The 13771-nt window shown below is 41.4% G+C and overlaps 1 protein-coding gene across 3 annotated transcripts; it reads right to left on the minus strand.

The window, feature by feature from the left end:
- Positions 1 to 4794: 4794 nt before the first annotated feature.
- HOXD3 (homeobox D3) lies at positions 4795 to 7631 on the minus strand. Of its 3 annotated transcripts, none has more exons than XM_050969057.1 (2): positions 7136 to 7631; positions 4795 to 5543 (listed from the first exon to the last, which is right to left on the minus strand). In XM_050969057.1, the coding sequence occupies exons 1-2, from the start codon at positions 7629 to 7631 to the stop codon at positions 4795 to 4797; spliced, it is 1245 nt and encodes a 414-aa protein (XP_050825014.1). The 3 variants fall into 3 exon arrangements, with proteins under 3 accessions (XP_050825014.1, XP_050825013.1, XP_050825015.1); XM_050969056.1 differs by having other exon boundaries at positions 4795 to 5546; XM_050969058.1 differs by having other exon boundaries at positions 4795 to 5540; positions 7136 to 7583.
- Between the last annotated feature and the right edge of the window lie 6140 nt (positions 7632 to 13771).

The raw sequence follows: 13771 nt of genomic DNA on the forward strand, positions 1-13771 counted from the left end.
AATTTTAGTGTGAGGCTATTACTGATGCGTTCTTCTAAGGAGCATGCTAGGGAGCTAATCATAAATACACTGGATGGAGACTCAAAGTACGATGAACCCTGCAACCGTAGACATTTTAGTTATATTTCTAAAACAGATACAAGCCTCAGACACCGGTTATAAAATCATCCCGGGGGGGGGGGGATAAAGTTCTCCGCGTCACCTATAGGAGAGAACTGTTTCATGCATTATTCCTTTTTCTGTGGGCTTGCATTTTATTTTCCTATTGACCATTGTAAGATGCATCTCCAAATACAAACAGAAAGAAACGGTTTCCAGAAGAAGAGGACCACGTGACAAACAGGCTATAAAGAATACCACTTCCACATTTATTTCCAAACAACAATTTACAGGAATTGTGCCTATAAAATATTAAAGTAAATGATGTAGAGCTATTAGCACAGAGATTATGACAAAGTCCCCAGCAAAAAGGCTGGATATACAGATAGGTATTTCTCCGAGCTTTGTCAAATACAGATCGGCCATGTGGTAGTTTACAGAAATGTCAGTCTCCAGCATTTTTCTCTAACCCCATCCCAGTCCCCCAACCGAAGGGACATTTAAACTAACTAGCTGCTTTCCAGGGCTTTGCAGAAAATTCTACTGCTTTGCAATGGTCCCTTCTGTTGAATGTGAGCTGTGTAGGAGTCGTATGAAGTGGGACGAAGGGAATAACGCTTAGTGAAGGTGGTCAGTTGACATGCTAAAAATCTTGCATAGTGACTGGTTATTACCAGCCCAGACACCAGTTCTTTCTTTGGTATAAATTATCTTAATGGGGGAGAGGGAGCTGATCTTTACAGTTCCTACAGTCAAAGGCATTTGCTTGGTAACGCACAAGGGATATCGGTCTTTATTTTTCCATGACGTGGGTTAGAGGCAGGTTCTCGTTTTCCTTTAGCCTGTTCTGTGGATTATAATAGAGTTTTCGGGGTCTAACTGGATGGCTATAGATCAGAACAATATGAAATAGTTACGTGTGTTCCCTGATCGCTCTCCTCCTTTAGTTTTGTTGCAATCAGGACGCTGAGAAGTCTTTGTACAGACTGAAAATGTTATTACAACCAAAAGAGCATTAAGCGTAGTAAGCGATGATAAGCACCAGTCCAGCCTTTAAATCAGCCTCAGCATACGGGCATATCCCATGCAATTCAATGTTTCTATGACCACTGAAGTCGCCTAACTATAGTGTGTGATTCAAAACAACAACAAAACCCACCCAGGGAGGAGGTACTTAAAGGTGTAATTTATGAGTTCTTTTTCCTGTGCACAGCTCCGTTTGAAATGATAAATAATAAGTGGATTATACTGGGCAGTAGGTTACCCGCTACTTACATTTTAAAATGAAGATGCTTTTCAGCTCCCATTCACTGACTTCAGCGGGGCCAGGATTTCCCCCAGTGAGCTTTGCTACTGACTATATATGGAATAGGATCTGGCTCTAAACCTTTTACTTTAGTTTATTACTCAACACAAGAGGCCGCACAATCAAAACGCTTACATCGAGGTCGCACTAAATATCTTCTTTTAGCAGGAATTGATCCTTACCAAGAAGCGCCGTTATAATAAGCTCATCTGGGGCCTGATGCAAAGCCAAGTAAAGTCAATGGGAGTCGTTCCATCGACTTCGACGGGGTTCGGGTCAGACTTTTAAGTAGCCTGACATTCAAGGAAGCCATCTTTGTCTCCTTCTCAGCAGCACATCACAAGGGGTTGTTTGGCCCCGCTTAGAAATGAATGGTCAGGGCTAGTGAATTGTCGGTGACTGTCACTGTACCAAACGTTATTGAAATGATTCCCACACGAATTGAAAGACCAGCTTCAGCCTTCCTGACCTGGTTTGCTGCTCTTGGTTTCGATGGGGTTGGGGGAGGGGTTCGTTCCTGGAATGAATGAAGGTTTGGAGACCCACACAGCTCAGTCCTTGCACTCGTGTTTTGTTTTATTTAGGTTACCACGGCTCACACAACTAATTGCACGCTCAAAAGGAACCGAGTGTGTGTTGAACGTGAAAGCGGGTTGTATAATTTATGAAGTTTTAAACTGCGGGCCAAGGAAAAGGACGGCTTATGCCAAAGTGTCTCTCTCTTAGGTTGCTGGTGCTTGTACACTGTAAAAATGCCAACACTATAGAGCAGGTAACATTACTTCCCATCATTAGGCTGTGCCCATGAGGTTCTACCGCAGTTACATCAGATTTGCCTCTACCAGAAGAAACCATAAGAAACGGAATGTATTTATCACATCACCCCTCTACCACCCCACCTCCCACGCACAACAGTCAGAACATTCGGAGAAGGAGATTATACAAAGATATGATATACCAGCGCTCACCGGTAACACTGTGTTTTTATTCTAAAGCAATTTCTTCAACCCCCCCTTTTATGGGGAAGTGTATTTATAACCATTTCCCTGGTAACATGAATTTTAAATGAACTAATAATATAACCCAGCCCAGACACTATGTGAAGTCTAGCCCATCAAACATTAAACAGTAGACAACACTTAGATTTAGACACCCGCAGACTCAGAAGATGCACGTTGAGTAACATAAGATACTATAAAATGCCAACTGGAATACATTGATTATGCATTTTTTATTTATAGGCGGATGAAGTGAAATATGCTTTCGTCTGAAGAACATAAAACTAATCTACATGTACCAGTTCAGTTTTTGATCTATTCCCTGCAAACTGTAACACAAAGCATCGTATTTGTATAACTCACGAATAGAGTTTATTACTATTTATCTTAGTGATTATTTATTTAAAATATTAATAGCTTATTTCTGACGAAATAATCGATGTGTGTCATAGAAAACAATGGTCGGTCTCGAAGTGGTTAAAATATGTCTTCGATCAAAGTAGTTTATTCTGTTTTGTTTACAGATGGATCTACAACACGTATATTCAAATCTGCTGGGGTAGAAGTTGAAACTTAACAAAAGGATACACTTCTTTTCTCAGCGTAAGTGACATTTTAAAAATAACAGAGGAAAAACTAAATAATATTTCGAAGCATTGTTGTCCAGTGAAACACAAAGATCAGAAAATAAAGATTTCCCGCGTTGACCAGAACTCTAGGAGTTAAGTATTTCTCACACTAGGAATTCCAGGTCTTGTCATCAGGGGATGGCGCAGGGGCGGCAGTTACTTGTCAAACTAAAAAGTGATGCGTCGGGACGATTTTGCTGGGAATACAGAAGATCTGAATCTTAACTGAGCATCTGTAAACGCGATAAGAATAACGTCTTCCTGGAAGGACATGTCTGGTTACTAACATTGCTAATACCATTTCTACGTTTACAAAATCGTTGTAAATCCGGCAAGAGATTAAACACCGTGATCTAAATAAAAAGGAGGAACCAAGATGTTTGTTTCTTTTATGAAATATTCTGTTAATTATGGCAGTAAGATCTGTTTTCACAAAGAATGTATCAATGTCGGCTACAGAAGATTACACGGACGGAGATAACTTTCCTAACTAAAAGCTATTGTGATCATCTTGGAATAGTTTGTTTACCTACATTGTGCCTCAGTTTCTACACTTAGCGGCTTCCTTTCATTTGTATATATTTGATTGTCAATTTTCTTTCATTTTTTTGAATGCGCGAAATTAAGCTCGGGCTTCCACTAATGTCTAAAAAATTGATTTATGGTTAGTATAAAGACAACAGTATAAATAACAAAGGAGACGAGCAGCTGCAGCTCGAATTGCTATGGAAACCCTAATTAAATTATCACTATTAGATGGTTTCTATTTTTTTTGCATTCTAAGCTTTTTCTGTTCCAGATAGCTAGAATGTAATACCACCAAAATAGCCCACCGAATTAATGTGTGCAAGAGATGGCTAATCAATAAATAAATGCCAACCTCTCGGAGGGTTTTGTATGCAGAAGTTTATCAGAAACAAAATGGCCGAGTGTTCCGCTTTGCAGCTTGCATTATTAAAATAGACACACTTCCAACTTTAAAAGGTGGCTTACTTTTTAAAATCTAAATAGATGTTCAAACGGCACCAGACAATTTGAAATAAATACACTTTATAAAAAGGCGTTAGGGCTATTTGTGTGATGCCACAGTTTGTTTTACTCTATTATAAAGACTTACAGTCTTAATCCTTACATAAACTACAAACACCAGCCACTGTTACAACTGTTCAAAACTACTCTCTCAACTAGTTCAGACCAAATATACTAAATAGGTGAAATGTAATAGTCACCAGGGACCTGACTCAATCTCCCGAAGTTATGGTGAATAAATTCTACAAATATCCACATAAATACATTAAGACGAGGATAAATAGTCAGTGATACAAAAATGTCTCGCTTAAAACAATAAATACATATCATTTAGTCCAATGCAATCCTTACATTACTGAAGAATTCATAAATTAAATTATCTGAAATAAGTTTATATGCAGGCAAGATCCTATCGTTCACAATTGGTCTAAAAACACCTCAGCATGACGCGCTGCTAATACTAATTGATCTATGAGACTTACCTTCAAGTACATCATTATCAGATTATTAGCCCCTTGGTTTGCAGTATATTGCACTGTCATGCTTTAAACAGCTATAAAAGAAAGGATCCTTTTCATTAACTTATTTAGAGTCGCAAAAAAAGAACGCAGCTGTTAGGGGAGAGAAATCCACTAATAGGGTTGGCACTCAGAGGAAAGTAACACTGTAACGTCAGAAAAGTGAGGTAATTTAAACGTGAGTACATTTCGCTCTCTCAATCCGTCCCAGTCCACTACAGATGCGTTAGTTTGGGTGCTTCCTGAATCCTTCCCTGAGATGTGTGATGAGAAGTAAGATCTGTGTATGTAGGATGAGGGTCACAAGGTCCATGGTGATGGTTGCCTGGGATCTGAGCAGCGCAGCTGTAGTCCACGCTAGCAGATGAAGGATGAGAAAGATGGCCGATATTGAACATTGGGCCAGGAGCTGGCATGGAATCAACAAAGTTACCTCCGACATAAACGGGGCTGCCCTGCAGATTGGGATTGGCAAAGCCGCCGCTGCTTTGCATGGTGTGATGATCATACTCTGCTCCCGGGTACCGTTTCTGCTGGGGTAAGCAGCTGCTGAGAGGTGCTGTGTAAGCAGCCAGGCCATACATGTTTTGCTGTGATTTGGCAAAGGATGTTGGCGAAGGAGCATCATAGCTAAGACTATTTACAGTTGGAAGCTGGCTGGAATATCCTACGTGATTTGGGCCACTTAAGGGTGGACTTCGGTCAGGGGACTGTCCTACAGGAGAGTGCATGATCCCTTTGGCTTTCTGGTCTTTTTTGTACTTCATTCTCCTGTTCTGGAACCAGATCTTTATCTGGCGCTCCGTCAGGTTTAGAAGGTTGGCCATTTCCACTCTGCGTGGGCGGCAGAGATACCGGTTGAAATGAAACTCCTTCTCCAGCTCCACCAGCTGCGCGCTGGTATAGGCAGTGCGGACTCGCTTGGAAGCCGGGCCGGGGGGACTTTTATCTTCGCAGTTGTCTCCTGCTGAAGGAAGAGAAACAAATAAGGTTAATCCTTGTGTAGACCCTGACACAGCACCCAGCTCAGGACAGGATAGTGCTCCAAAGAGCGTTCTGTACAAGCCAAACCAACACAAGCCACTGTCCCAGTTCTGACGAGGTAAATGACTCTGCTATTGTCAGGAACTGGTCCTGTGTGTGCCCTGTCTATGCAGACTCACTCACACCGAACCTGTGCCAGTGGTTTGACTAGAATCAGATCAAATCCCGTGTACCTTGGTTCTGCTTTCCCCGGCTCTCTTCCAAAGGTGTCTATTTACCACTCCGAGGTGTACTTGATGTAACATAGCCCTTAAGATATGACCACACTGGAATTCAAAGTAAAATAAGACTTAATGGGCAGAGTACTGACCGTTTTAAGGGAAAGAGCGTGTCAGAGATTGCTGATGATTTCAGTATAACCCCCTTTCATATCACATTAATTAACGTTGAAGTACAGACTATTCTGGCTTTTTATAAATATGCCCCGACTCTGAGCACCCTGAGATACTCCTCAAAAAGACTTTAGTGGCCTCATATCAAAGTTCCTCTGTCCACGTCTCTCGCTCTCTCTCTTTCCTTTTTTTTTTACCAGACCTAACACCGGATCCTGCTGCCAATTTGCACAACGTCAAAACTCACATTGTTTCAAGTGAGAGCAGGCCAGGCTACTTAATCCGGATACTTAATCCGGATTCTTTATTCGGATTGTGAAGCACCAGAGGCGGGGGAAGTCATTAATAAGGAGCAATGGTGGATAATAAAAGGGGTGCAAGTAAATTAGATATTGGGAGATTTCTGAATAGTCTCAATTTAACTGAATGGAGAAAGAGGGGGAGGGATAATGGGTCCCCCTTTCTTTTATCCCAAACCAGAGCAAAGGCCAAATGGCAGGATTGTAAACCAGCAGAAGTGCTAGCAAGAATAAATAGAGGGGGGGATTGGCTTTATCGCTTTCAGATCAGAAGAGATGCTCCCGTTACTGGAAAAAAGATTCGGGGCCTTTCCAAGAATGAGTGTTAGGAATATGTGGTTTTCAGTGCCTGTGCTGTCTACATTTCTAAAGGCTCCGTACTAGAAGCCCTTTCGGAGTCAGGGAGAAACGACAGATTGAAGCGTTTAGACGGAGGGTAAGGACATGCTGTTTTCCTCTGCACACCAGACGGGCTCGAATGGCGAGCAGGAATTTAAACCATACATTGGTGCTCCAGTCCAGTGGCCTCTCCCTGTAGCACTACATTGCCTCCTTGGAAAGCCTCGATCACAGCGCAGGGGACCAAAGCACCCCGTAAATTCGGGTTCTAATAGACAGAGTTGTTATTTACAGTGACACAGGCCCCGGGCCGCAGAGGACTTGACTTAGCAGCCCTTCATTCAACTATGCCAGAAGCCACAGAGTCGACATGCCAAAGATTTTAGGGGCACTTTCTCCCCGTGCTTCATTGGCCCCTCTGCCTTGCTGGGGAGGGGCTCTGGCCAGGCTGATCAGTGTGCTGTTTAGCGGAACCAGGTACAGCCGGACTGGGGGGACGTGAACTGAAAGGGTGACCCCAGGGAGCGGAGCGTGCCGGGTACCTGAAGCGGCGCAGGTGTTTTTCTGCTTGGAGTTCTGCCGGGACTCTTTCATCCAGGGGAAGATCTGTTTGCTAATGGTGGCCGTGGAAGAGCTGGATGAATTGGGGCCGCCTTTGGTTTTTTTCGGGGGGGCCGCATTGGTGGGATTCGGTGGTGAGGAGGGGGGCAGCGCAGGTGGCTGCTGCTGCTCGCCTATACCCGGGGGCTGACTGCCTGCCTGGCTGCCGCCATTGGTCCGCATGCAGCTGCCATTCAGCTCGCTGCTCTTGTGGGTCGGGGCTCGGATGGGAGCCGAGCTCTGGATGGAGCAGGCGGAGCTCGGGTAGTCTGTGTCCAGGGCGGCTTGTGCATAAGGCTGGTGGGCCGAGCTGTAGCTGTAGGCGTCGGCTTTGCTGTAGGTGTAGCCCCCGAAGAGCCCCGAGTTATCGTAGTAAGCGGTTTTCTGCATCTTGCTCTCTGGGATCGCCAAGGCCTGGGGACCCTGCTCAAATAACATTGACTGGGTCCCAGCGGCTCACGTGTTCGGCCTGGGCCACTCACTGCCTAGGAAGCCGCCTAGGGGGAAACAGCAAGAAACAAAAGAAACTTTAATTGAGATTTCCTAGACTGTAGGGCCTGATCATCTAGTCTGGTCTCCTGCACATAACAGGCCGCAGAACCTCACCCACCCAGGCCCATCACCTCTGGCTGAATAATGAAATCCTCAAATCTTGATTTAAAGATTGCAAATTACAGAGAATCAGCCTTTTACTCCAGTTCAAACCAGCAAGTGACCATCGCCCCATGTGCAGAGGGAGGCTGTAAAACCCTCCCTACTATCAGGAAGGCAGACATCTCCTTTAGTCACACACACACACCCTTACAAACACACGTGCATATACACTCCCTCACATGCTTACATAGAGACTCACATACACGAACTCATTCACTCAGTCCTACACTTTGACACTCAAACTTGCTAAGATTGGGCTAGTATACAGATTCCTTTCAGACCCTTCGTCTGTACATTTCACACCCTGTCCTTTCAGATCTTTTATCTTTACAGCGAGAGGGAGATTATGGATTAACTTGATTGAGAAGCTACACGGAACATAGAATGGGTGAAAAATAAATTAAATACATTAAACATAATCCTAATCTAGTTGAATAGTCAGACAAATCCCTCAGAGTCTTTCTGAGGGCTTCGTTCTTTCTCTATAACCAGAGAGCATAGATCAAATCACCTAAGTGAAGGAATGAACATTGGGCCCCATGTCTTTAAAATCTGAACAGATCCTCTGATAATGGCGGAAATAATGTGCAAACAATCGCCCAGACTTTAGGAACACATTTCAGGATTTGTTTGATTTCCTCTCCTTCTAGTTTTTTTAAACTTTGAACTGACGCTTAATACAATTACGTTAAAACACCTGAGCCATTAAAAATAAATGTGTTAGGCTTTCACTGAAAAATGTGAGGTTACATTGTCCCCCAATATCATTGTAATATAACTCTAGGTAGTTTAAAAAAACTCAGATGTATGGAAATGAATTAAATACTGTATTTCTTTTGTGCATTGTATCTATACATGTTTTCCTTCCCTGTGTTTCCCAGAATGCGTTCTAAAACCACATATACCCCTTCCTCTCTCTCTTTTTCCCCCAGCTGCACTGTCATATTATCATTTATTTTGTTATCATCTATGTGAATATAGTTATCCATAATATGCATGATTTGTGACCCTCCTACACCATTTTGGTATAAAGATTAACCCACCTCCCTACTCCCCCCCTTTTTTTCTGGACACGCAGGCGCAAAAGTGTGAAAGAGCCCCAGATGACATGATGGATTGAACCCGAATTAGAACCTGAAAAAAAAAATAGAAAATTCCATCTCTATTGTAAATTCTGCCTCTTCTTTCCTTGAAAGATTCCTAGGAAGTTAAAGTATAACTAACACCATTCAGTAACTTAAGTTTGCACCATAAAGAAAAATGCTTAGCTCAGCTACCCTATCTTAACTCTTTGATTAATTTTACCCTGCTCAGAATCTTTCACCCAACGTTTCTTGTTAATTATTGTCAATCGAATCAATCTGAGACCATTTATATGGTTTGGTTTTCATTACAAACCATGTATTGTTTATGTATTAGCATGCAAAACTTATTTCAGATTTCAATATTTTCCTATCAAACTGCTTGGTCTGGAAAATGTATCCAAATGAAAAGTTTTCCATATAATCAATATTTTTGTTCGGATACAAAAGCTATAAAGAATTTGTTGAATGTAAATCTGTATTTTATCTTTTGCAGGATGGGAACCAACATGTAGTTTTGATCAATGCTATAATGTGGCTGCTACAACTTCCCTACTGGTACCGTTAGTATTTGTATGCGTTTTTTAAAATGGCATCTTTTACCCCTTCTAGCATAATAAAGTACGGAATATTTCACCAGACAACATAGCCTGAGAAAATCTCAGGTGTCTTTCTTTAATGTCTAAATGTATTAACATATTACATGAAAGTGGTTCTAAAATATTAAAGCAGTCTCTGTTAATTGTTATTCCTCAGTCAATATTCATGAAAGGCTTAAAATTGTATTTGTTTGCTGCTTCCCCAATGGTAATGTGTAGAACTCAGCAGCGCTGGCATTCTTGCTAAAAGTTACCACATATTCTGAACTAAAATAACGAAAATTCGGGGTCGCTTTAAATTGTTTATACTGCCATCTTGTTCTTAAATACTGCTTCACCAGAAGAGTTCTTTTCTTTCATCAACATGAGCTGAGAGCTCTTTGGGAAGCTGGTAGGGGCAGAAAAACTGAGGCTTAGCCCCAACCCCACCCTGAAGAATGCAATCAACAGAGGTCTACGAAGTAATAATCGAAGGCTTATTGTGAGTGCTAAGAAAACACAATGGTCCAGACTAGGCTATCTATGGTTTAACTGTCTTTCATAATTTACTTTTGGCAAATAATCCACTCCATTAATAATTTTCTACCTTTATCGTTTACATTTTCAGGCATAGTCTGGACTGAAGCATTTTGTTAACACAACACAGCATTGTGCTTATTCTTTTATATACAAAATAAAATATAGTCCCCAAAAGAATACACAGAATCTTAAGAAACAATATTACTGAAAAACTGTTAGAAACCGTATTTCATGTCTGAAATACCAACTGCTTGTGAACTCTGCTTGAACCTAAAAAGGAGGCAATGGGCCATAAATCACACGGACAATGCTCAACTGTTTGGTGGCTCATCTTTTAGATCTTTTTTCTTTTCTTCTTTTTTTTAATTTTTACACGTTTTTGACTTTACATAAGGCCATGTTTTTGTATGTAACACCAAAAGCGCGGGCTCAACACTTCTTGGTTTGGCCAAAGACAGTCTGCAGAAAAGTAACCTCCAAATGGTTTGTCAGCGTTGGGGGGGGCGGGGAGTTTGGATTGAAATGCAGTAGGGCTAGGCAATCACAAAGTATCCATGTCTGTGTTTCGAGTTTCCCTCCCTACTATCCAGAGAGGTTAACCTCATCTGAACCGTTATACATTACATATGGTAATGAGGCCCTTTGTCCTGTCTCTGTTTTCCAAAAGCTTGGAAGCTACTACGCCTCATACAGTTATATCTGGTAATCAGCCTAGATAAAAGAGATGCAAGATTGTTAGACAAAATACCTTATTCTTTCACTTACACACACACACACACACGTGTGTGTATGCACGAAATACAACAATCTCAAATTCTGACAAGTTTCCAGTCTCACAATGGTGTTCGATCCGACACCCACACATATTCATATTAAGCAGTTCTCTACTAATACTTCCACTACACTTAATTCTGCTTAGGATCAATATCTAATATGATACCGAATAAGTAACAGGCAGTAAGAGCGGCCAGTGGAGTGGTTATTAAGCAGCCGGAGCTCTCACGGTGCATATCAATGCACCTGTCACTGTGGTTTGTAACAAAATTTATGACTGCTAGTACTAAGGCAGTAAACGCTTCAGTAAGGAATGGAAAGGAAAACACTTCTCAAGACCTAGCACTTTCAGAAGGGTAAAACAGGCTACGCGTAGGAGGAAGACCAGCAAAAGAATTCCCTACTCCGCAAATTTTCCTTATTTGCAGCCTGGAAGGGGACATATATATAAAGTAGCCAAACGGTTTCCTTATTTACTGCTTCTCTGCCAGATCATAGACTGTTTTCCTTCACGTTTCCAGGGACTTTTGAACCCCTCTCTTTACCCCGCTTCCCCACTTCCCCCAAATCAGGTTCTACTAATGATCGTTGGATTTGCTGGATTATAGGTTATTAAGCGGACGGATAGACGGCAACATGAAGACTTTCAGGAAATTAACTCCCCCTCCTCCCAATTTTTGTGGGGGAAGAGTGACTGATGTAATTTGACCATGGCTGCCACTGATACTGAAATGTATTCGTGTTATAGATTGTACACAATGGCTCACAGAGGGAGCCGCGTTTTAATAGGTGTATGTTCTGTTTCTCTTCCAGTGATTTAAGACTCTGTGAGCCACCTGATAACATTGGTAAATCAGGATAATAATATTGGTCTTTCTATCTGACCTATTTCAGAGTTCTTCTGAGCAAAGCAGAGGTCTTCCTAAAATATTGTTTTGGAGCTTTAATATTACTATTTGTAACCAGCCTTTGGTACATAAAAGCAGCATTAAAAGGTTACTGGCTTTTAAGGGGCCCCACTGAAGATGGTGACAAATTCCCATTCGGTGGGAGCAGGATCGGTCCGAATGCGGTTCTATCAAATGCTTCTTTTGTTTTCCACTGGTGTTTAAATAGGTTTAATAATAATGAGATACTTTAAATGGGGCGACAGCATTTTAAATAATGTTATTTAGGTGAAATAGCTTTTACAGTAATAACATTCTTCGTGTTTGAAGTATTGGGTTAACGCTATTAAACAGGAATAGATTTGAAAATCGATTATCAGTTACCATGTAATGTATGTTAGCTTACTCTAGGGTGATAAACTTTCAAGCATTTTTGTTCTTTACATATGATAAATTATCCGTGGCAACTACTTCTGTAGCAAGAGAGGTGACAAATCTATAGAGACAAAAATAAAAACTCACCACACTTATGTTTTTTCTTGATTTTTGACTTTAACTCTTTTTGTAGGATCTTCGGATTCCTTTGGATAATCCGTTGGGACGTACCTGAAACGAAAGTGAGAACTTTCAGTGGAAGCTGTTTTGTTTTGTACTTCCTTGATAAATATCATAATAAATTCACGCCTTTTATGTAGCAATTCTCTCTGTCTCCAACTCCACATCAGCTCTTTTACTAGACAGATAAAAGGTGCTTCATATGTATTTACTAACAACACTTTGAAAAGAAGCCTTTGGTTTTTATACGATTCATCGGCAAAACTTTATAGAGGCCTTGTTCGACTTTTCCAGACAAAGCAGTACATACAACTCGTGAATCTAGCGCTCAGGTAATTAGAGCCCCGGAGCTTTGTAACCGTTTGGGCGGAACATTTGATAAAATAGCTCCAACTCGGATCGAAATAAAAAACAGTGCAACATTCTCATGGCTTCCTTAAGGCTCCCAGCACCTCCACAAGTTACTAGCTACTGTAGCAATGTTCTTTGCCTCTTAGAGGGAGGAAGTGCAAACATGGCAATTGTGAATTGTAACTTCCCCCCCACACACACAGCAAAAGGATTTAAATCCATCTAGCGCTGTACAGTGTAAGTGATAACTGCATGCATTTCGCATGGGTAAGGAAAAGCATGCACTGATCCAACCATCACACTGAGAAGAATGGAAATTTGCTAGAAAGACCACAGCCCCATTACCACGGCTCTCATCCATTATGTATAGCTGTGGTTATCTCGGGTTTGTCACAACAAGGAAAAACAAGGCACAACACTTGTGCACAGATCTACCACCCCCGGCTTTCATCTACGAATTTAGGAAAGAGGAATAAAAATTCAGTTGGAACTACCTTTTAAATCCCCTATTTAAGATACATAGAAAACTAAGATAGAAACTTAGCCTGCTGTATGTACACAACAAATATTTGTGGATCAAAATAAACATTTTGCATTTATTTCTGTAATGTGTCGACTAAGGACTTTGAGAACATAAGGATTGCTAGAAAATCCCCCACAAAAAACCCTAGGTCATTATAAAGACGATATCTAGCAACCATAAGCCTTTGAAATGACCTTTGGCTTGTATAGCAATAACTCACCACTTAATGAACAACCAACGGAAGCGCCTCCAATAGCTCACAACATAACAGAGGTTGCAACTTTCCAGCAAATCTTCTCTGTCCCCATCCAAACTCAGTATTATGCAGCATCCCTCCTCCAATTCACCTCAATTTATGCTAGCAAACTGGAGTTTGGGAAGTGGAGCTTCATGATTACACACGATGCTCTACCAGGTTCTTGGTCCAAGGCCTGACCCGGTAACGTCTTATATAATATATTCACGTGGGCGTGCGTCAACTTTAAGTGCTTTATTTTTTTATAACGGAGTTCATTAGAAATAGAATAGTACGTTACAGTGTGTAAGAAGAACGCATAAATTCTGTACACCTTAGCCCTTGACCGGAGAGATCATAATATTGTTATCAAGTCATTGTTATCCGCTGTTGATTAAT

The sequence above is a fragment of the Gopherus flavomarginatus genome, chromosome 10, assembly GCF_025201925.1.
Source record: "Gopherus flavomarginatus isolate rGopFla2 chromosome 10, rGopFla2.mat.asm, whole genome shotgun sequence".
Taxonomy (NCBI): Eukaryota; Metazoa; Chordata; order Testudines; family Testudinidae; genus Gopherus; species Gopherus flavomarginatus.

Coding starts and splice junctions, on each gene's coding strand:
- HOXD3 (XM_050969056.1), bottom strand. CDS start 7,631: ATGTTATTTGAGCAGGGTCCCCAGGCCTTGGCGATCCCAGAGAGCAAG. Junction 5,547..7,135: donor AAACACCTGCGCCGCTTCAG/GTACCCGGCACG, acceptor CTCTTCCTTCAG/CAGGAGACAACTGCGAAGAT.